Source organism: Nematolebias whitei, chromosome 2 (assembly GCF_014905685.2).
Source record: "Nematolebias whitei isolate Nwh7 chromosome 2, NemWhi1, whole genome shotgun sequence".
NCBI classification, from domain to species: Eukaryota; Metazoa; Chordata; class Actinopteri; order Cyprinodontiformes; family Rivulidae; genus Nematolebias; species Nematolebias whitei.
Window position 1 is genome coordinate 39,116,680 of NC_056499.1, and position 22,919 is coordinate 39,139,598.

The 22,919-nt window shown below is 40.8% G+C and overlaps 1 protein-coding gene across 1 annotated transcript in view; it reads left to right on the top strand.

Moving 5' to 3' along the window:
• Window positions 1-22,919, top strand: part of neo1a (neogenin 1a) — a 119,984-nt gene that overhangs the window by 75,232 nt on the left and 21,833 nt on the right. The window contains exons 6-12 of the mRNA XM_037694457.1: window positions 601-739; window positions 2,499-2,548; window positions 6,019-6,163; window positions 10,329-10,439; window positions 11,643-11,837; window positions 14,329-14,424; window positions 19,809-20,041. Of these exons, the coding sequence (XP_037550385.1) occupies window positions 601-739; window positions 2,499-2,548; window positions 6,019-6,163; window positions 10,329-10,439; window positions 11,643-11,837; window positions 14,329-14,424; window positions 19,809-20,041 (969 nt within the window). The remainder of the gene's footprint in view (window positions 1-600; window positions 740-2,498; window positions 2,549-6,018; window positions 6,164-10,328; window positions 10,440-11,642; window positions 11,838-14,328; window positions 14,425-19,808; window positions 20,042-22,919) is intronic.

The window sequence follows — 22,919 nt, forward strand, 5'->3', positions numbered from 1 at the left end:
ACCACACTGCTAACATTACCATGGTGCTAAAAGAACCACACTGCTAAAAGAACCACACTGCTAAAAGAACCATGCTGCTAACCACACTGCTAACATTACCATGTTGCTAAGAGAACCTCTCTGCTAACAGTACCATGTTGCTAACTGAACCACACTGTTAATGCTAACAGAACCACGCTGCTAACGGAACCACAGAACCACACTGCTAATAGTACCATAGCACTAACGGGACCATGTTGCTAACAGAACCTCTCTGCTAACAGTACCACGGTGCTAATGGGACCATGTTGCTAAAAAAAAAACATGCTTCTAACAGTATCATGCTGCTAAAAGAACCTCACTGCTCACAGAACCACGCTGCTAACAGGACTATGCTGCTAAAACAGCCTCACTGCTAATGGGACCATGTTGCTAAGAGAACCTCACAGCTAACAGAACCAAACTACTAACAGCACCGTGGTGCTAACAGCACCATGGTGCTAACAGGACCACGTTGCTAAGAGAACCTCACTGTACCAACTTGTATCTTAAACCTCTAACAGTTTTACCAGTCTTAGTTTACAAAACAAACAAACATTTATTGAATAATTTTATTTCCAGGACGTGGACACAGATGCTCAGTCCTACACGATGACGGGCCTGAAGAAGAACACGGAGTACAGCTTCCGTGTCGTGGCCAACAACAAGCACGGTCCTGGAGTCTCCACGGAGGATGTGATTGTTCGCACGCTCTCAGACGGTCAGTTGATGGAAGAAATGTAAATCTTTCAAAACAACTCTTCTTTATTGACACCTCTTAATGCCATATCCTATAACTTGTTAGTGGAGTGCACTGATACACAAACGTTCTCGTCCCAATCACTCAATGTGCTTTTGCACCACAATTCCTCCACTCTTATCATTTATATTGTCGCTGATCTACACACTGATCAATGGATTTGGACATAAAAGGATTAGAATCTCTGTCCCATCAGGATGATCCTGAATGACCTGTAATATACAGAGTTCAATAAAAAGCAACTTTTGCTTGAACGTTTTCCACCACTTGATTAAAAATCTCTCTACTTCTGTCCACTCTCTCGTCCTTAAAGCCATTAGTCGCCGTTTCTTTTCAGAAGGACAGTAAGCTTTAGCTTTTTTCTTCCTGCCTTGTCTCTGATCCCATCGTTCTCTGACTCTGTTAACGTCCGAGGATTATTCCTCTTATATATCTGTCACTCGCCGAGACTGTTCCAAGTGTACTCGTCAATGCTCAAATGTAAACAAAGGACTCATAATTGTTGGCAACAAAACATGATTCTGCTGGTTTTGTTCATGTTTTATAAATTTTATGGAAAACTTTTGGTAGCAAATGATGCGTGTTCAGTTATTTTTTTAATCATAGACTTTTAGAAGAATTCAAATAAAAAACATTGACATATTGCATGTTTTGACACCCTTTATGGTAGCTGGATGAATTATCATCATCTAACAAAAAGCAGTAATTTTGCAGCAGATTGACTAATATTTAGGGTGACTAGGATTTTTATTTATTGTTCCCATGATGTTTTTTTTCTCATTTTGAAAATTATCTATAAAGTAATCAATAAAATTTAGGTTTTATTGATAAAAATAATAAAATGCCTAATCAGTATTTTCACAGGGCTCAGTGTTATTCTGACATTATCCTTGTTTAATCCAAAGCATAACTTTGCAGTTAATTTAAGAAAAACAAAAGCAACAAATAACATAATCTATAAAAATGGAAAAAAATCTGCAATTTTTATCATTAACCTTCAAACGGCAATAGGTGGGCGGTAATAATTTTGACTGTCTATGTGAGCATGTGTTCATATCTCTTGTCTTTCTGTTAGCAAAATATTAATCACAGGATGGATTTTAATAAAACGTACAGGAAATAGTCAACTCTGTCAAATCTCCAGATCTTGGGCTACAATTTGAAGTGGTAGTAGCTGAGAGTCCTTAACATGCACTCCAAATCCTCCTCAGTGCACAACATATTGCTTACAACATGCATTCATTGTTGGTGTTGACCTTGTTTGTCTGTTAGCAAAATATCTCATGAACCGCTGATCTGATTTTAATAAACTGTTCAGAATGTAATCATTGGATGTACATTTACAACTGATTAACTTTTGGAGTCAGTGCAGTTCAAGTTGTCCTCTGCAGCTTATCCACAGTATCCAACACAAACAAGTTTATAACTCAGTCAGTTTAGCAGATATTGAGCTACAATTTGATGTGGTAGTAGCCTGTAGTTATTCACATCAATACACTGAGTGCAACACTGCTGAGCTCTATTTTAAAGATTTGATCAAAACAGCTACAACTCTATCATTCCTCAGTTTAAGATAATCCTAATCTAAAGATGACATAAAAGACGGCAGGGAATAAACCTTCTTCTAAGAAATGCTACGCTTCATAAGGATTTTATGTTTGGGTATACATTTTAAATGTGATTTGATTTACATTTCATAAATGATCTTTTTTCTCCACAGTTCCTAGCGCCCCTCCTCAAAACCTCACTCTGGAGGTCCAGAACTCAAAGGTAAGATTCACTGTTTTGGTCCAGAGTTAACGTTTTTGGCATTTGTTGCACTTGCACTTTCAAATGCAACATAACTGAGCCTGCTAACGGAGCTGCAGTGTGTGCAGGTTGTGCTGCAGTAAACACACGAAGACTTTAGCAGATTTGTAGCCTGCAGGCCACAGCGCCCTTCTTTGCTGTGTGATTAGCTGCATCAGAGGCCTGAAGCATCGATCGTCACATCGGCTGGAGACCGGCTTGTCAGAGGGTTTTATCTTGTATCAAAATCAGACTTGGAGACCTCCAGCTCAGATACAAACTGATGCAGGCACTTCACAAATGATGCTCTGGTAGATGGTGCACGTCGACACATCTAATCTAAACTAAGAGTCTGTACTTTTCACTGAAATGAGCCCGTTTGACACAGACGTCTGAAACACTTTAGAAGTCGTCACATCGACGCCTGCTTGTGACCTCGTTGAAAGCGGTTCGGTTTCACATCAACAGCGTCCGAAGATTTTCTGGGTCGGACATGAGATCAGTGCGTCTCGGCGTCTTTTTAAGCTTAGTTGTGAGGACATATTTATTTACTTCAACGCACTGTAGTTCTTGTGTGAAACTCCTGATTAGACATGGCCGCCGAGGTGGCCGCTGGCCTCACAGCAGGCTCGTGATTAAAGCGGAGGGCGAGCCTCTGCCTCCCATCGTTTTAGCCGTTTGATGTTCAAACAGAAGGCTGCGGGCCCGTTTATTGTGCGTCTCCACAAGAGTGATGGATTAAATTTGACAAAAGATGTTTCTCAGTCCTGACACGAGAGGCAGCGAGCGCGAAAAGAAAGCTGCGAAAAAAGATGATGGCGGAGCGGGAGGAGGGGGTGGGAAACCTCAGGGTGCGCGGATCGACTTCACAAACAGCAGCCGGCACTTTTAGCCCCGTCGCTGGTCGATGCGAAGCTCAAGCGAGGGGAAGAAACTGACAGACAATCCTATCACAGCCTCTCAGCTCGAGGACGGACCCAGCACCCTGCTGAGGGACGCTCGTGTGAGATTTGTGGGGCGAAAACACTCTGCTGGTTTTAAAAGAGGAATGAAGAGGGTGAACACGGGGGGAAGGACAGGGATTGTTCTCTGAATGGTTCATTAAAATCCACCGAAGCTAATTTAACACACCAACGCTTGACATTATGGAGGATTTTTAATTAATTATTATTATTTTTTTATATGTGGACAGTATGTTTTGTTCTAGCTGTTAAAGTGATTCAGGAGACATTTACAAATGATATATTCAATTAGCTGCTGAATATGTGCAGCCAAATGTAAATTAGAAGGAAAAAAATACAATTAAGGCAAGTTTTATTTTATTTTCCATCTCTTAAGGTCTCATCACCTTTCATCATTTACCTGAGACCTGAAAGTCACACGTTTGATCTAACTCACCTTTTTCTCCCCTTTTGGCATCTTCTTTTCACACCTTCCCACCGTGTGACTTCACAAAGTCAACTAGAGGAATTATAGTTCCTGTGAAAATGCTGTGTGAATGCTTATTGCAGAAGAACATGACGAAAAACAGCTGGAATTAGCTAAAAAGATCCTGAAATGTAAGAACAAGCCTTAATTATCAGAGGAAAGTAGAAAGAACACATATTTGCTGAAATATGATTAAATAACCAGCAGTGAACATAAAAATTAAGAAATTAGCTTAAAAAAGCTGAAATTAGCGGAAAAAAAAATAACTGAAAAGGCAGAAAGAAGCTTAAACTGCCAGAAAGAAGTGGAAAGAGTTTAAATGAGCTAAAACATTTGGTTTTGCTGAAAAAGCTAAAAATTTGCGTTAAAAACAACTAAATAGTGGCTGAAAAATAAGAAAAAGCTTAAACTAGCAGAAAAAGCTGAATAGCATAGCAAGATTAAATTAGCAGAAAGCAGTTAATTAGGCTGAAAGTAGCAGAAATTACTACAAAAAACTTTAATTTTTTTCTGAAAACAGCTGAAATTATCTAGAAAATGCTAAAAAGCTAGCTGAAAAATTTGAACAAGCTTTTATTAGCAGAAGAAAGCAGAAATAACATGTTTGCCCAATTAGGCTTAAAGACGCAGAAATGAGCACAAAAAGGTGAAAATTATCTGAAAAAAGCTTCAATGAGTGAATACACCTGAAAAGTAGCTAAAAAGTCAGAAAGAAGCTTAAGAGAAGAAAGTGGAGAGAACACATTTTTTTCTGAATTAGGCTGAAAAAAGTTTAAATGAGTGAAAAAAATGTGGAATTAGCTGAAAAAGCTAAAATTAGCATAAGAACAGCTAAATAGGAGTTGAAATAACAGAAATGTGCAGAAATCAGCTGAAAGGGGCATAAAAAGCATAAATTAGCAGAAAGAAGTTAGAAGAAGCACAAAAATGTTGTAGTTAGCAGAAAGAAGCTGAAATGAGTGCAAACAATTGAAAAAACAGCTGAAATTAGCTGAAACTTGCTGAAAAAAAGTTTAAAGTTGCACAAGGAAGCTGAAAGAAGCTGAACCAGAACAAAATGTGAAAGGAGCAGCAAAAGGTTGTAAACACATCTAAAGATATGAAAGATGTCAAATGAGCTCAATTCATTTTCTATGAGGGAAAAATGGCAGAAAAGGCTAAATATTTCAAAAAGCTAAAGTTGCACCAATACCAAAGTCAAAACAGGATTGTCCTGAACAAGCTGAACGTTTTGATTTATGATTTGTTGAAATATTTAGAAAACTGCAGGATGAGAATCGTGCCAAAAAACCTATGGAAGAAAAATGGATCACAGTAGTTTGAATGGTTCATAAGCATCCACACAATTAAACAGTTTATTTATTTATTTATTCTCTGATTAGGGAGAAGACGAGAGAAAAGTAACACACTCCACGTCTGTGCCTGCAGCGTAATGAGAAAAAAGAAAATAATTGAACACACTTAACCCAGTTTTAATTTTCGCAATTCCCTCGTCTCGGCAGGGGAGGAGCTTGCGTGAGCCCCGAACATGTACTCAGGCTCTGTGTGCATCTGTGTGACGGTGAGGAAGCGTTAATTAACTGTTCTCTCATGCTGAGCCGCCCCCCACCTAGCTCTTTAAACACACAGATATTCAGACGCCTCTATCCCGCAGCACTGCAGCCTGCCAGCAAAAGCCCCAAATTCATCTCTCCGACTTCTCTGCAGGCCTGGCTGAATCACTCAGACATCAGGAAACATCGTGCATCAGGACACCTCCTTTTATTATCCATGGTTATTTCCTCGTAATGCATCAGTATGCGCTCGTGCTCAAAGGGGTGTTTAATTTTCTGATGCCTTCCTGTTTGCACCACCGTCAGGAGGACGAGTTTGTACAAGAGAGACAGAGGGAACTCGCAGACTGTAACTACAAAGGCCTTTGCCACTGGGCTTTGTGGGAATGTGATACCTGCTAAACTGTGAGGTCACCTTAACAACTGCAGGCCCAAATGTGCTAAATGTAATATCCTTTGTTTTCCCCTCAGAGCATCATACTTCGGTGGCAACCCCCACCCCTCGGCGGGCAGAACGGGGAGATCATCAGCTACAAGATCCGTTACCGGAAAGGATCCCGGAGGAGTGAATCAGCTGTCACCACTGCAGGCGCTCAGCTGTACAAGCTCATTGACGGTAATGATTCTGTCATTACTTCAGCCATGATCGTCTGAGCACAGTCGAACCTGTTCTCTCCTCCTAACTGTTGGTGATATTACGAGACCAGCGTTGTTGTTTCTTAGACTTTCTGGTAGAACATCTGTGAGTGGCTGCATGGTCTGTTGATCACAGCTGGAGGACATAAGTAACAGAAGTATAGCTTTGCATCCAGTTCAAAAGAAACTTTGCTGGTCATATTTGACTTTCTCAGAGGGCTTTAGTTCATTTGTATAAACTGAAAACTTCAAAAAGTTTGACGTTTTGTCCAACGTGATAAAGCAACGGGTGTAGTTACAGTGGAAAACTGGATCATGATGCTACACAAAGTTGCTGTATCATTAGGTTGTGCTAAGCTAGCTCAAAGTCCAGACAAAACAAGAGACTGTAAAATAAGGATTTATCTAAGCAAAACCACATTTTTAAATAATATGCTCATTTAAGTCATTAGGAATGTGGCAATGTGTATAATAGGCATGGGCTTATCTAAGATTTTGAGTAACAATACTGCAGCTTTATGGTGTTAAAACAGAAATTTAAATGTATGATTTATTTTCCTTTTTTTAATTGAAGACAAATGCCTTCACTAATGTTAAGTAATGTTAAGAGCTAGACAAGCTGGTGTTGAACTGATTACTGTATTTTTCGGCCTATAAGTCACAGTTTTTTTGCATAATTTACACGCCCTGCAACTTATAGGCCGAAGCGACTTATTTATGGATTTTTTTCCCATATTTAACCAATTTTTGGCTGAGATATGACCATTTTCATTCATTCTGACTGGAAAAAAAAAAATGAACAGTACCATTTTCAGCCACCAGATGGCAGCAGGGTTGTAGTAGCAGTAAGGCATGACATTGTATCATCTAATAGGTAAAAGTGGCTATAATGACAAATTCAAAAAAGTTCAAGACAAAAACAACTGGACTTTATTATACTTTACTGTTTTGTCTTTATTTTTTTTTTTATTTACCATGTCCTGGATGACTGAGAACTTCACCAGCTATTAGTGACACAATCGGCTTGCCTTAGTCTCCCCACCTTCTTTCTGCTCGCTGCTTGGATCAACTGTCAAATCAGCTTCATTTTGCTTCACCGCCCTGGCGAAATGCAGCTAATTTGACCATTGAAGTGCATTTATTAAGTAAAAGTTCAACTGAGACACACCTTTACTATAATTTAGAGAAAACAATGAATTGTTTTAGGTGCTTTTCTTGTTAAAATTCGAAGAAACGAGCAGCGTTCCTCCTTCCTTTTTTCCTCCCTGTCTGCGCTCTTCCGGAGCAACGAGGCAGCAAATACTTTTGAAATACAGCTGATTTGATCGTTTAAGTCATTTTTTTAAGCAAACGTTAGACTGAGACACACCTTTACTATAAATTTGAGCAAACAACTAATTGTTTTTAGTTTTATTTCTTGTTAAATTTCGAAGAAATGAACAGCGGCTCGTCCATCTGTGCGTGCTCGCTTACACAAATCTGGTTTTGAAATGCAGCTGATTTGACCGTCAAAGTGCAAACAGTCCAAAAAAGGCAGGACTGTTTGGTTCAGATGGAGAGAGAGGACAGCCTCAACATTGAAGTTTACAGAAAACCAACCCACACAGACCAGTATCTTCTGTTTGACTCCCACCATCCACTGGAACACAAACTCTCTGTCATCAGAACTTTACAACATCGGGCCGAACGCGTCCCCACGAAGACAGAAGCAAAGGGAAAGGAACAGAAACACATTCAAGAAGCTCTTCAAACATGTGGATATCCTAACTGGGCTTTTGTCAAGTCAGCGAGGAAATCTACAAAACACACCAATAAACAGAAAAAGGAGAACAACAGACGGAAAAACATCGTCATCCCTTATGTTGCTGGAGTATCAGAGAAATTCAGAAGGATTTTCAACAAACACAAGATTCCAGTACATTTCAAACCCAGCAGGACTCTGAGACAGAGGCTGGTCCACCATAAGGACAAGACACCCATACACAAACAGAGTGGTGTAGTGTATGCGGTCCAGTGCAGCGAGGACTGTCCAGACCTCTACACTAGAGATACTAAACAGCCTCTTCACAGACGCATGACTCAACACAAGAGAGCCACCTCCTCTGGACAAGATTCAGCTGTTCACCTCCACCTCACAGATAAGGGACACTCTTTTAAGGACCAAAATGTGCACATTTTGGACCAAGAACACAGATGGTTTGAGAGGGGGGTGAAGGAAGCAATTTATGTAAAAAGCGAAAAGCCATCTCTTAACAGAGGAGGACTCAGATTTCCACTTTCAAAAACCTAAAATTGCAACTTTAAGACAGATTCCCAGCCGGTTTTCCACACCTGATGGGAACAGAGGGGCCTCATCTGTGAATTAGAGGAACAAAGACTTACTGTTAAGGTGTTTAGGTGTGAACTGCCAATCTACATATATGTGTGTGTCTTATCTCACTCAGCCTTATTACCTGAATCTCTCACTCGCTGCTCTTTGAATTGAGAAAGCCCCTCGGATGAGGAGCGAAACGTCTTCTGTTACAAATAAAGTCCAGTTGTTTTTGTATTGAACGTTTTTTGAATTCATCATGTCCTGGATGACTGAGAATCTTCTCCAGCACTTAGGTAAAACTAATCCCGTGCGAACAGGGCTTTATAGTCTGGAAAATATGGTACTTATTTGGCGTACAATTACCTAAAACGTGAAAACTGGCAGTTACACATAACAAATATTGACGGCGTCCTCAAAACGTCCCAGCTTGTGTTCTCACTTGTCTTTAGAGCTGTCACTGAGATCAAAGATGGTGTTGTTGATAAGTGTGAGCAGGGACAAAAAAAAAACCGTGATAAACTCTAATTGATTTGTGCCCATGACTCCGAAGTGTTTTTAGCAGTTTTGACATTTAATCCCCTGGATGGCTTCCAGCTCCCGTCAGTTTGTCCTCGTTTCATAGACATCTTTCAGTTTCATTAAAATGGTGAATCCAGACAAAACCCCCCCAAAAAACTTTACTGTTCTAAGGGATCATTCTGTTCCCTTTAGATGGGTTCAGCAATGAGTCTTTTATACTTTCAGACTATTTTATCTCTGCTGAACGTATCTTAGAGTGCGTCCTGTCCAAAGTGCTGCAAAATATAAAATCTTGATTTTGAGATTTATGGCGTGAGTTGTTTGTAGTCAGCCTGGTTGTGAGTCTGCGTTTCAGCTAAATGCTTTGAAACAGAGTTACACGCTTTACCGTATTAGGACGACACGCTGCTACCACCAGAATAAGCACGATGATATCAGCAGACAGTCCCAGCAGTGGTGATTATTAATATTACATGTTGTCTCAGTAACTTGCAAGTGGCCCGGCCTCACGCTGTGAGCAGCATCAAAGAGAATTTACACTTAAAAGTTGATTTTGGAGATCTTCCTGGGGGGTGAAGTGGAGGGGTGTTTGTTGGTTCAAAAGCATTAAGAGGGATGTGTTGTTGCCTTGGAGGCTTGGGTGGTTAGGAAGTCTTTGAAAGCCCCCCCCCCCCCCCCCCCCCCGCTTTCCCCAAGGGTGGAGCAGAACAGTGGGTGCAGAGAAATCACTGCAGGATTAGTGTGCAAGTGGCAGAATATGATGACAACGGAAATTTTTATTGCAAATTAATACAGAAATGCGTCATTTGTCAGCAACCCCCCACCCCCTACTCGATGAATACCAAAGTCAGCACCCAGCTGCGATGCAGCGCTCTCAAAGGGAGGCTTTAAAATATGAATGAATCAATCATTTTATTCTTTCTAGTCTTTAACTATGTTACTTTTTGTCCGATTATCCATCAATCAGATGGTTTGATTGTGTGTCTTTTCTTAGCACCGTTTGCTTAAAGAAACACTCAAGTTTTAATACAAGTTCAAAAATTCATCTCGAGCGTTCCCAGAATGGTGCGTGGAAAAGAACATTAACTGCACCTCAGAAGATTCATTTGATCCGTCCTGAGGCGAGCTTAAAGATTTTCTCTTGAAGCTCTTTGGAGGTGTTTGGAATTGGTTTAAGAATATTTATTGTGCCTCCAAAACTAAAACTCTGAACCGAGTGGAGAGCATCACTGGGTTATGGAATAGAAACAGACCTAAGATTTTGTTTAGTTTTTTAATAAAACTTTACTGAATCTGTGTTTTGTGTGTCCAGGTCTCGATCCTGGAACGGAGTACTCGTTCAAGGTGACGGCCCTGACGGTGAACGGCACGGGACCGGCCACCGAGTGGACCACAACTGAGACGTTCGAGAGCGATCTGGATGGTAACCCTTTTGTTTTTAATTTAATACAAACTAAAGGTATTTTTGTCGCTAGATTGCAGCTGTTGGAGACCAGTTGGTGGCTCCGAAGTCCATACTCAATAATCCAGGTACAGATGCAACAATGTTCAGTCAGGTCATCTTGACGGTTTCTTGTTTTGCTGAGACGTTTCGTCCTTCATCCAAAGGACTTCTTCAGTCTGCGGAGCCACAAACCAAGAAACCATCTTATCACCAGCAACCTGTTTGTTTTCCCCACAAGGAGAGTTGGTGCTTGTGGGACTCCAGTTTGTTTGTGGCTCCTCGGACTGAAGAAGTCCTTTGGATGAAGGACGAAACGTCTCAGCAAAGGAGAAATTGTCCAGATGACCTGACTGAACATTGGTGCAGTTGGTGGCTCTGAATTATGATGAAATTGTGACAAAATAAGCACTTTTTTTTTGTTTCAGTCTAATTGAATTCCAAGTGTATGTTACCAGCAAGTCAAGCATTTTAGACAACCATTTTTATTTATTTTTAACCACAGCTTATTCTTGTGTGCACTGTTTGCTTGTTATTGGGCAGCTACTGAGTTACTGAGCGGTTAGAGCAGTTGTCTTCCAATGCGAAAGTTGGGAGTTCGACTCCACCAACAGTCACATGCTGAAGTGTCCATGGGCAAGACACTGAACCCCTCATTGCTCATCGCCTGAAATTGAGAACCCCCGCAATTGTTTTGAGACATTTTGGAGACTCCCTCATGAAAGCCATTCACTAGTTGGTCACCACCAATGAGATACTATGTTGAACCAGAACCACTGTATCACTGTAAATCACTGTAATACCACTTTGATTGTTGCTATGTGCTGCTGATTATCCATGCTGCTGATCTCACGCTGCTGATTTATTTCATGCTGCTGTGTTCATTCGTACTCACCTGCTCGCACAGACTCATGTTCGTGCTGCTGTTGTTCGGCGTATTGTTTTTGTACTGTTACGTGTTAAGCGTATTCTTAGTTTAGTGTTTTTCTTAGTTCATATCTTAGATTTTATCACTGTTTTTCTTTACATTTTAATACTTTTGTTGGATGTAACTGGGACCCTGTGTACACAGTTTCGTTTCACCACATGTACCACATGCAATGCGAATGACAATAAAGAAACTTGACCTTGACTTGACCTTGAACCAGTCAACCCTTGCTGAACATTTTCTGTGTCCCCCCGCAGAGTCCCATGTGCCGGACCAGCCCAGCTCGCTGCACGTTCGACCGCTGGTCAACAGCATCGTGGTGAGCTGGACGCCACCAGAGAACCAGGACATCGTGGTGCGCGGTTACACCATCAGCTACGGCATCGGGAGTCCCCACGCTCAGACCATCAAAGTGGACTACAAACAGCGCTACTACACGATCGAGAACCTCGGTATGAACAATCTTTCCGTCTTCCGCCCCGGAGCATGTTTATTATTTAGTTGCTGTCTTATTTGGCTCAGGCAGCTCGTGTTTTGTTGTTACTGAGAAATAAATTATGTATCTATTTGTCATCATTTCATTTCTGGATGTCGGCTGCTCTGTCAGATACTACTAATCAGATATTAATGTGCCTTGTGGGACTCTTTGCACTACACTGAATGTGGTTACTTAGAACAATTTACTTTCAGGAAAAGATAAATGTGTCACATCTGATTTGATGTGCTTAGTTTAATTACTAATGAGCGAAGACACACAGACAAACACTATGAAACTGTTCACTGCTACCCCCATAGTGAGTGAGGAAGGAATTAATTAGGTCCTCACCACGAGACTGAGCCACTAATTACACAGATTGTACTAACAGGAACGCAACTGCTAAAGGTCACACATTTCAGATGAAATTAAAGGCCTGGCGTTCCTTGAAGGAATGCATATTGCCAGAGTTTTAATCTAAGATCTTCTTGTGATGAGAAGAGATGGAGTTAGTGATGTTTTTGGTCCAACCTTGTAAAGGACAATATCAGAAAGAACCACAAGATATGTTAACTCTCAAAATAAATGTCATGGATGACTCTCAGCTGCTACCACACCAAATTTTAGCTCAGCATTAGTAAAATTAACTAAGTCGTAGCCTTTTATGTGTTTGCTAAGGTCATTTAGCTGTGGTGGCAATCTTGAAAGGAAATTTGTGGATGTGCTTTTTTTTTTAAATTTTTTTTTATTTTACCAGGAAAGAAATCCATTGAGATTATTAATAATCTGTTTTGAAGAACTTCAGTTGGGTTTTCGCCCCCTCCACAGCGCCGAGACAGCTTTGATTAAAATCACCTATGATTTCCTGGTTGCTGCCGACTCTGGACTTTTATCAGTTCTCATAGTCTTTGACCTGAGTGCAGCAGTGATACCATTTTGCATGATATTCTTCTTGATAGATTACGTTCCATTGGTTTTTCTGGCATTGTTATGAATTGGTTTCAATCTTATCTCTCTGACCGTCAGCACTTTGTCCAACTTAAAAACTTCAAATCACAGTCCTCCCCAGTTAGTTCAGGTGTACCGCAGGGTTCTGTTCTTGATCCTCTCCTGTTTATCATTTATCTTCTTCCACTTGGCTTATCTTTAAAAAATAATTGGTATTCATTTTCACTGCTATGCGGATGACACCCAGCTCTACTTCTCCACCAAGTCAAAACCACCCTTCCACCATCCTTCCTTTCAGACTGCCTCTGTGAAATTAAATTACGTTTTAATAAAAACTTGCTTAAGCTGAATTCCAAGAAAAGAGAATTTCTCCTTGTTGGCACTAGGGATGCACCCATCCACATTTTTTTTACTTCCGAGCCGATCCCAATACCTAAATCTAGATATTGACTGATACCACTCCGATATCATCATCATTATTGATTTTACATGAGGCTGTAATAATCTCTTCTCAAGTACAGTTTGTACAGATATATGCATACATGTCCAAAAAGACAATCTGAGGTAAGTTTTATTAATGTTGGATAAGTTTCAAAGTTAGAATTGAATTCTGACACAAAACATGTTCTACATTCATGGAGCCCAGTCACAAGAATCTGCCACGGGCAGTGTGCGAGAATTGTTTTTATTGTCAGCTCTCAAATCACAGACAGACCAGTGTCCTTGGCCAGCCAGCTGCACATGCAGAAACAAATCAGCTCCTCGTTCAGCTCTCTCTGAGAGAGAAAAGAACTCTCTGCTAACTCAAACACATGGTTCATGGGCAGTTAACATCCTCAGCCATCGTAGTTAAAAACATCCATAAACTTTGACCAAAATTCGCTGACAGATATTTTGTTAACATGACGCACAAATGCACACACACTCACAGACTGAGCACAAACATAATTCATTATTGCTCACTGACATTTTTTATGTTTTTGTATTAAGTCAAAGAAATGGTGAATATTTATTGTAGTTATTGAAAGTCTTTGTTAACTCTTCTTTTTGCCTAAATGCCCATAAGTCAACTTTGGTCAATTAAATGCAATTTTAGTGCTTTTTTTTTTTGTTTGTTTGGGAGTATAATTTAGTTTTGAAACTCAACATCCACTATAGTGATAATTTGATTGTGTTTGCTCTTCCTGCAAAGCAAAACGTGCAGATTTCTGCTGGTCATGGTCTCTGGCTTCAGTAAGAGGATAATTGATGTGCCACTGTTAAAGCTTGGGGAATTGGTCCAGAAGCGAGTTAAAAAGAATCATCTAAAAGAAACAGATTGTGGGATGAAGTGTTGCAAAAACATTCAGTATGCATAATTCAAATTTTTACCACATTCACTTGTATTAATGTATGGATGCATTCAAATATTTGCTCTGCTAATATTGCAGTTATGAGTTGGGAATCTCCAGAGTTTAGCTCAATTAGCTGGCTGCATCAGTTTATCTCATCCTCCCTCCTCATTTGTGTTTCTCTCACAGACCCCAGCTCCCACTACGTGATCACGCTGAAGGCCTTCAACAATGTGGGGGAAGGCATTCCTGTTTATGAGAGCGCCATCACCAGACCACAGTCAGGTACGAGCTACACACACCTGCATGTACGCTCAAATCTGCTGCTGTCAGGAAAAAACAAATAAATAAATAGTTTGGATTCTGTAGATCTTTTTTTCCTGCACATTTCCTCCACAAAACCACATTTAGTTTCTTCTTCTGCTCACACACAATGTAAGGGATGCAGCACACGCTGCGTAGCTGCGCTCACCTCGACTGACAATTATCTTTGCCCTCTCTAACCTGACATCATTATCAGACAGAATGTGTCTCGACTCTAAATTACCGAGGAGAAAATGGGTCAGCAGCCAGTCTCACCGCTTTAATTATCTTACGTCGTCATGGACCCAAGTATACTTAAGTCTCTCTTTAATCAAATGATCGAAGCCTCAGATCTTGCCCCTGTAGCCGCCCTGACTATACAGGAGATGAGCTTCGAGATGTTGAAGTGGATTACTGAAGTAATAAATATGGCTTTATGCAAAAGTAAATTATGTAGAAAAGGACTAAATGTTTGTCAGGTCAAGTATTGTTTTTTTTGTAAAATGTCAGCCTACTATTATTCAGCATCTGACATCAGTTTAGCTTCTTAAATTTGTTTGCATTCAAACATTTGATGTTTGTAAAAATCAATAAAAGTATTTTTCTCTTCTCAAGTAAATGGGAAGTATTTTTACAACTTTAGCTGATGCTTTTCTTCATACCTGAAGTGTCTGGCCCCCCCAAAAAACTGTGATGATCATTTTATTAAGTGCACCTGGCTGGCAGCACCTGACAGCTTCTGTACTTAGACTCTTTATTTCTACTTTATTTCTACTTCTTTACATATAAAATATGGTACAGTTCAGTTCAGTGTATTTATATAGCGCCAAGTCACAACAGAAGTCGTCTCAGCTCACTGAACAGAAACATTCATATATAAAATAAGACATCAGAAACGCTCATATTTAGAAATAATAATGCAATTTACCATTACAATCAAGTACAATCAAGGTACAATTTAGAAATGAAGATAGGCTGGACAGAGACCTGGACATCCTGAGTCACACAAGGAAATTGAGCAGCCCCGCAAATGTTTTAAGACATCTTGGAGACTCCCTCTCGATGGGCTGTTGACAAGCTGGGTCACAGCCCAGTGAGATCCTAACTAAAGCCTCTTTTCACATTTTAGTCTCTAATATTTCTCTAATATCGTTGAGCCTCGTATCACGTCTGTTAACAATTAAAAGCAGAACGTCAGTCCCAGCCTGGAGTGCTTGACAGTTGATTCCAGAGAGCAAAACGGCATGAGTTAGTGTGCACGCTGGCTGACTTCTTACAGCCTCTGTGACAGAAGACGAGCAGCCCGTGCTCCCCGGAGTGTCCCAGGATGTGGGCTGCGCCCGCCTCCCCGCTCAGCCTTGATCGCTGCAGTTCGTCTCTGCTGCAGCACTGTTGCACCATTGAGTGTGAGAGGGGTGGGATGCCTGGTGACATGAATCACATCAACATGCTTTGAGAGAGGGAGGGGGGTAGAGGTGGCAGCTTAAATATGTGCACACGCCCACACACTGTCACACTGTACACTTCTGTCTGAAAAGCCTCCTCACATCCTCATGCACTCGCACGCCGTGCGCTCCCGCAGACCCCCCGTGGTGGCTTTGGCAACCCTTCGTCAGATCCGAACGTTTGCTCTCAAAGCAGAACCAAAGCCCACCACCATCGTTTGCTGCCGAATCCTTGAGGGCGCGTTCCCTTCCTGCCAGTTTGTTCAAGTCAGAATGTAAAAGACGAGCTGACCTACATAGGACTTTTACTCAAGAAGAAGAGAAGTTGGGAAAACTTTGTGAACTTGGGCTGAGGGAGTGAAAGCTCGATGACGTTATAAAGTCCTGACTGAAATGCAGGAACTGAGGCTTTTCACCTTTTTCCTGTAGTCTTTTCCCTGTAAGTGCTGAGGACTGAAATCTTTCAAACTGCATAGAGAACTCCTGCCTGCATGCCATTTCAAAACCTCAGTTTCTGAACCTTACACACACCCATACGCACACACACGCACGCGCACAGACTCAGCCATGGGAATATAACGAGGGCAGCTCTGTACAGAGAGGTGTCAAATCGAGCGAGGCAGAGAGTATGGGAGCACCAAGTGATGAGGAGGAGAGTCATCACAGCTGACCAAGCAAAGCTTTTTCCTTCAATCAGCTAAACCAAGTACAGGAACAGGAGCAGTGAAACCAGAAGCTCATCTTCAAGCATCTGTCCTGTAGTACGTTGACCAGGAGTTGCCTGTTAGAGCCGTCCTCCTCTTTATAAACACGTGTTTAGCTTCGTAGAGCTGAAATGGCCAAAGGCCACAAATGTTCTTCATTCAAGAGCTTACAGTTAAAACCACATGTTTACATACACGGTATAAAAGTCGCATAGCTGTATTTGTCTTACTGTCTGACATGAAATCAAACTAAACCTTTTTTTTTTTGTTTGTTTCACCAAATTACTTAGCAAATAAATATTTTTGGTACTTTTTAGGTACATTTGCAAGACAGCTGCCTTCAGTGGTTTATTTTGCTGTAGTTAAATGTTAAAACAATATTTTGGATTCAGAGCATTCATTCAACCTTTATTTAGACAGTTTAATCCCATTGAGCCTCGAGGGCTCATTTACAAGAGAGACCTGATTTTAAACAGAGTGATGACAACAATGGACAACAACAGACAGTTATAAAAGATGGCAAAAAGTAGCAAAAGCAGCTAGATTACAAGGCAAATGTAGAAAACTAAAAACACGAACATACATAACTACAGTAAAAATGAGCCGCCTTAAATGCGAGGAAGGCGACAGCAGCTGTTTTCTAATGTCAACACAGTGGTGCGATGTGAGAGGGAGGACGAGCTGCACACATTAGTGAGTTCAGCTCATTCAAGTGATGCAGCAAGTCCAGGTCTTTATGTTTGAGGGCTGACGTGGCGTCGAGCCAAGAAACATCCCCACAATTCAACAGATTTGTTTACATGGCAGGTTGAGCATTTACTCTTCATTTTTTTCAAGCGTTGCTTTATTCTGTATGAAACGTTAAAGGCAGCAAGTGTGCAAGTCAAGGAAATATGTTTTGTGTATTTGTTGTTCTTTACTGCACATTACGGCTGAACGATTTAGGAAAATATTCTAATTGCGATTTTTTTTTTTTACCTCAGTATTGTGATTTAATATGCGATTATTTTTCAACGTCTTCGCATATATTTTTCAACAAACACAAGCAATAATTTTGTTTCAGTTGCAAAAAAACTCAGTTTTCAGCTCCGCTGCAACTCTGTCTCTTCATTGTTTGTATAGCACCGGGATAGAAACTTGGTTAAAATGTGTGCTCGAGGTCATTCTGTACCACTTATCCATTGTGTTTACCAAAACTGTAAACCAGGCTTGGTCACTATATTAATGGGCATCATGTCTTTTGCTATGAACTCCGTTATTGTTCGAGTTATTTCCACGTGCAGCTTCAAATGATGTTCATACGGAGTAAAACCTTCGAACAGCTCTGTCAGTGATCCCTGTCAGCTGCTACTTTGCTTACTTTAAGTTGAACGTTCATTGGCATTCTAGCCATGCAACTATCGTCTTTGCGGTGGGGTTTTTTAAGTGTTGATAAAGATTTGTGGTGTTACCTCGAGAGGTAGCAACAGCAGCAAGGCAGGTTCTGCACAATACATGTCGCTGTGCAGCGTCTTCTTTTTTTATAGACAAAATAATTCCAAACAACGGACGTGCTGTTCCTCTTTGGTACCAAACTTTCAGATGTGTCAGCTTCTGTCGAGCCTGACGCCACTGGGCAACCAGTTTAAACGCAGTGTTGACTTCTCCTGCTCCCTGCTCTGCTCCGCTCACTCGCAAGTCACGTAACCAGATCACATGATCAGTCAAACTGCAGCCTTCGTAATTAGAAAATCTCGTTTTATCATATCGCAGTATTATTGCAAATGCAATTAATTGTTCAGCCGTACTGCACATCATTCTGCGTAAAACGGATCCATATTTAATTATTTTCAATTCAACCGTTATTTATACAGGTTAGTCTCATTGAGCCTCGATGACTCATTTACAAGAGAGACGCGTTTTTAACAAAGAACACATATGACAACAGTAGACAATCATAAAAAAAGAGTATAAAATGAAAAGTACATGGAAGAATTTATATAAAAATTTTAATTTAAAAATAATAATAATTAAAAGAAGAAAAAAAACAGCTACATTATAAGGCGAATGTAGAAAACTAAAAACAGGAACATGTCTGCGTTGGTTTTTGCCATGAATTTAGCAGATGTTTAAAATCCCTTAGAGAGGTCAAGGTCGAGAGCTTCAGATCTTTTTGTAAGATATTCCAGGAAACAGGAGCTGAGTAGGAGAAGGCCCTTTTGTCTAGTTCAGTCCTCACTGAGGAGACACTGCAGGTAATAATGTCCTGAGAGCGCACGCTGTAGCTGCACTCACGCAGTAGGAGGAGATGTATGAAGGCAGCAGACCAAGAAGTGATTTAAAGATGAACATGTACCATATAATATCACTGCAGTATGCTTCTGAGAGACTTTTAAGAATTGCAATCCAAAACTGCCTTACTGTTAACTGAACGTGGGAAAATGGATTCTAGAAACCAAGGAGAGTGATTTTTGAGCACAGAAGTTCTTTGAGCTACAGAGGAGAAACACACACACACACACACACACACACACACACAGACAGACCTGTTCCTGACCCTCCTGTCCTCTGCTGGCAGGTTCTGTACTTTAAGCCTGATTTTTATTTATTTATTATTTTTTTTCTGTTTACAGTTTTCAAAGACATAATGTGCCTTCTCAATGTTCCCTACAAAAAGGACAAAACATCCCTGTGCTCTCTCCATCTTTGTGATCATCCGCTTTGCATTGAAAATGTTGTGAAAAGCTCAGCGATGTAAACATGTTCCAGAGTTGCAGCTCTCTGAGCCGACCGGGTCGAAACATTGACGTGTACATGAAGTGTTGGATTTCAGATGATGAACATCTGCTTTCAGTTTACTTTTGTCTGCTCTGATGAATAGATAAACTCTTCCTGTCTGTCTGTAGTGCCACAGTCACTATAGACCGAGCGTCACATGTTGTAGCGTTTGTAGAGCAGCCCAGTGTGTAGTTCCTTCTTACTGTAGAGGTCAGTGTCTGTTTTCTAATAGAATCTTCTCTCTTTCTTTTCAACCTTCCCAATCCCACCTTTGCTCATTCATGACCATATCCCATCCCGTTTCCACCCACCCTCATTTTTTAACTTATTAACCTTACTTTCTCGTCTGCACTTCCTGGTTTGATTCCACTCCCTTGTCCACCCCGCCATGCTTCTGTTGTAATTTTTGGTCATTTTTAATTTTGTGTGCAATGCATGCGGTTACTACCTTGTCACGCAGACCCCATAGACCCCGATGTTGACTTGTATGAAATCTTCCATGCTCCATACACCCCAGTGCCAGACCCCACCCCCATGATGCCTCCCGTGGGTGTTCAGGCCTCCGTGCTGAGCCACGACACCATCAAGGTGACGTGGGCCGACAGCTCGCTGTCCAAGAACCAGAAGATCACGGACAACCGCTACTACACCATTCGATGGAAGACCAATATCCCCGCCAATGCTAAAGTGAAGGTAAGATTCCTTTTTATTTTAATTTATAGCATCTTAAATACTGTTTTTCAAGATTTATTAGTTTAAAATTTAATTTTTGAAGACGTTCCTAGAAAATAGGCCCCAGTTTATATCAAAGCGTGGTACTGAAGCTCATTCAGGTTTTAACTTGTTTATTGTTCAGTGTGATTTACCTAGAAACAAATCATTTTCAGATGTTTCATATCTATAAATCCTTCGTGTTTTTGTTTTAATTGTTGTTGAAGTCCATATTTCAATGTGCGGAAAATAAAAGGGTATTATCGTTTGAGACAATCAAGCTTCGGCTGTCAGGGGCTGATGTTATATCAGAGAAAAACCATGTTGTCCATCAACCGATGAACCAGCATCAGAAGAAACAGATGTTCATATAAATTATGAAAAACTTTTACAGGCAATTGTTTTTTATTTTTATTTTTTTCCAATTTGATTTCAGTTTAAACTTTTCACATCTATGCGCTAGACAACAGGAGATGTGTAAAACAGAGAACACACCGTTGATATGACTTTAAGGATCATGTCTCTGTTGCAGTGTGGCACTGCAAGGTGCTGCTGACCACACGTTTATTATGTGCCGACTTTAACTTAGCTTTCTTGTTCAGTAAGTTTGGTTCCGAGCCCCCCGCAGTAAATAAAATTCTGCGAAGTAGGGACGCTATGTTTATTTTAGTATTTATATATACTGGTTTTTTTTTTGTTTTTTTTTCAGAATATAAGGCGCACTTAATTTAATTTTCTCAAATATCGACAGTGAGCCTTATAATCCAGTGCACCTCTGGTTCTGCTTACTGACCTCGAACTGATTTTATGTGGTACAACTGAACAATGTTGAGTGTTATTGGGGATGAGTTGAATAAAGTTTGACTTATCTGACGCTTTTGTTTTGCTTAATGCGCCTTATAGTCTGAAAAACATGGTATATTAAGGCGTTTAAACCCTTTCCACACTCTTACAATGGTCCTAACAGTTTTCTAAACTCTTAAACCTTTAAAAACTTTGAATTTTAAATGGGTACTCACCAGAGAAGTTGAAGATGAAAAAGAGATGTGGATGAAGAATTAGCTGTCTAGTGATGACCATGAAGGTAATTAAGATGAAGAATTAGCTGTGCAGTAGTGATGACGGTGAAGGCGATGAAGATGATGAAGATCAGACTCAGAATAAACTGTATTATCATTGTACCAAAATACAGTGAGATTATGTTTGTACAGTCGTCCGAAAGATGGGTGGAGTGCATGTTGCTGCTACTACAGGAACGCGGCCCCTTATTCTTTTTCAGAATACTTTTCTAAATAGAAGAAGGGAAAAAGCCATGAGGATGGATAGTGACATTACAAAAAAAGATCTCTTCACACCTTGTCCTATCAGGACACAATTTGAGACATCACAAACTCTGCCAGCAAGCACGTTCATAATAAACACATTACATATGCATTTGACAGCAAGCTGGTGAGATTTGTCCATGAAGCACTTCCAGATGGACCGTAGTCCTGATAAGATGTTGGTGTCAGCCAGCACAGTTCTGATAAGCCTTCAGGGGGTGTTGTGATAGACAAGCTCTTCCTTAGTTTACACATATCACAGGATAAATTTGATAAGTCAGCCTATTTTTGAGGCCATTGAGGGGAGTCAGATTCAGATAAGCCACAATTGTTGATTTTTTTTTTTCTTGTCAGCCTTGAGTCCTGCTGGTACTTTCAAGATCCAAAATGGCCAGGTTTGTGGGCGTTCCACTGGTCCGTGCTTATGAGCCTCCTCCGAGGTCGTCTCCAACATGCTGGCGAGTGCCAGAAGCCGCAGGTGGCCTGAAATTCTCACAAATCGCTTCCATCTTACAGTTTAGCTCATAAATCAGCTGATTTTGAGTACTCGAAGCATGAACCAAACCTTCACACAGACTCGGCAGTTTTGCCATGGCCGAAACTGCTGCCGCCGTCTTCCTTAATAGTCGATAATATAGAAATCTGCCGATGCCCGAAAGCAGAAACCCTGCTATCATGAATCCAATTATATAAACATCTTTGGCGTCCTCCTGAGACAAAACGGAAAGACACGTCAGCTCCCAAACGCCACACTTCCATGACGTATCCTGCCGCGTGAGTCTCAGCAGGGCATGAGGGCTCTCCAGGACCCTGTTGCTTTGTTGAAAAGATTTTGTCGATTGTGTTGAAAGTCCAGCTGACCAGATCCATGACAGTAGTTTTTGTTTCAGAAGATGTGTAAAATAGGAGCTCCGTTACACAGACAGAGAGCAAAAAAAAGCAGGAGGAGAACCGGAGAGGGAGAGGAGGCATCCGCCTTGCACGAGAGCAAGTGCTGAAATGAGAAAATGAGTGAAAAATTAGATGAAAGCAGGGCCTTTGGCTTCGTCCTTCATAATAAAAGTGTGAGATGGTATCCTTTTCCAGAACTGGCCCGTTTTGTCCACATTAAAAACTCGTTCAGACCTATAGCCCCCCTCGGCGATCACATCTTTGAACGTCGTGTTAACAAATTCCTCCACTCCTGCTGTATCAGTGGACGCAGCCTCTCCATGCAGAGAAATCCTTTTTAATCCAAATAATTTTTTTAACTTGTCGAACCATCCCTTGCTGGCACTGAATGCAGTGGTTCGGTGGTTGAACCAGGTGGTCAAAGCTTTGGATTTGTCCAGCCCCTTCCACATTTACATCACCATGTGCTTCCTCCGTGCTGCTGCAAGACGATCATGAAGTTGTTTCACCTTTGTCCAGATGGTATTAGTAGCCAAAGAGATGTTTTTTTTCTGCAATCATTAATCCACGACCACTGCAGCTTCCATCTTAACAATCGTGCCGTAAAGGCGTCCAACATCCACGTAGGTACAGCCATCTTTAAGTTT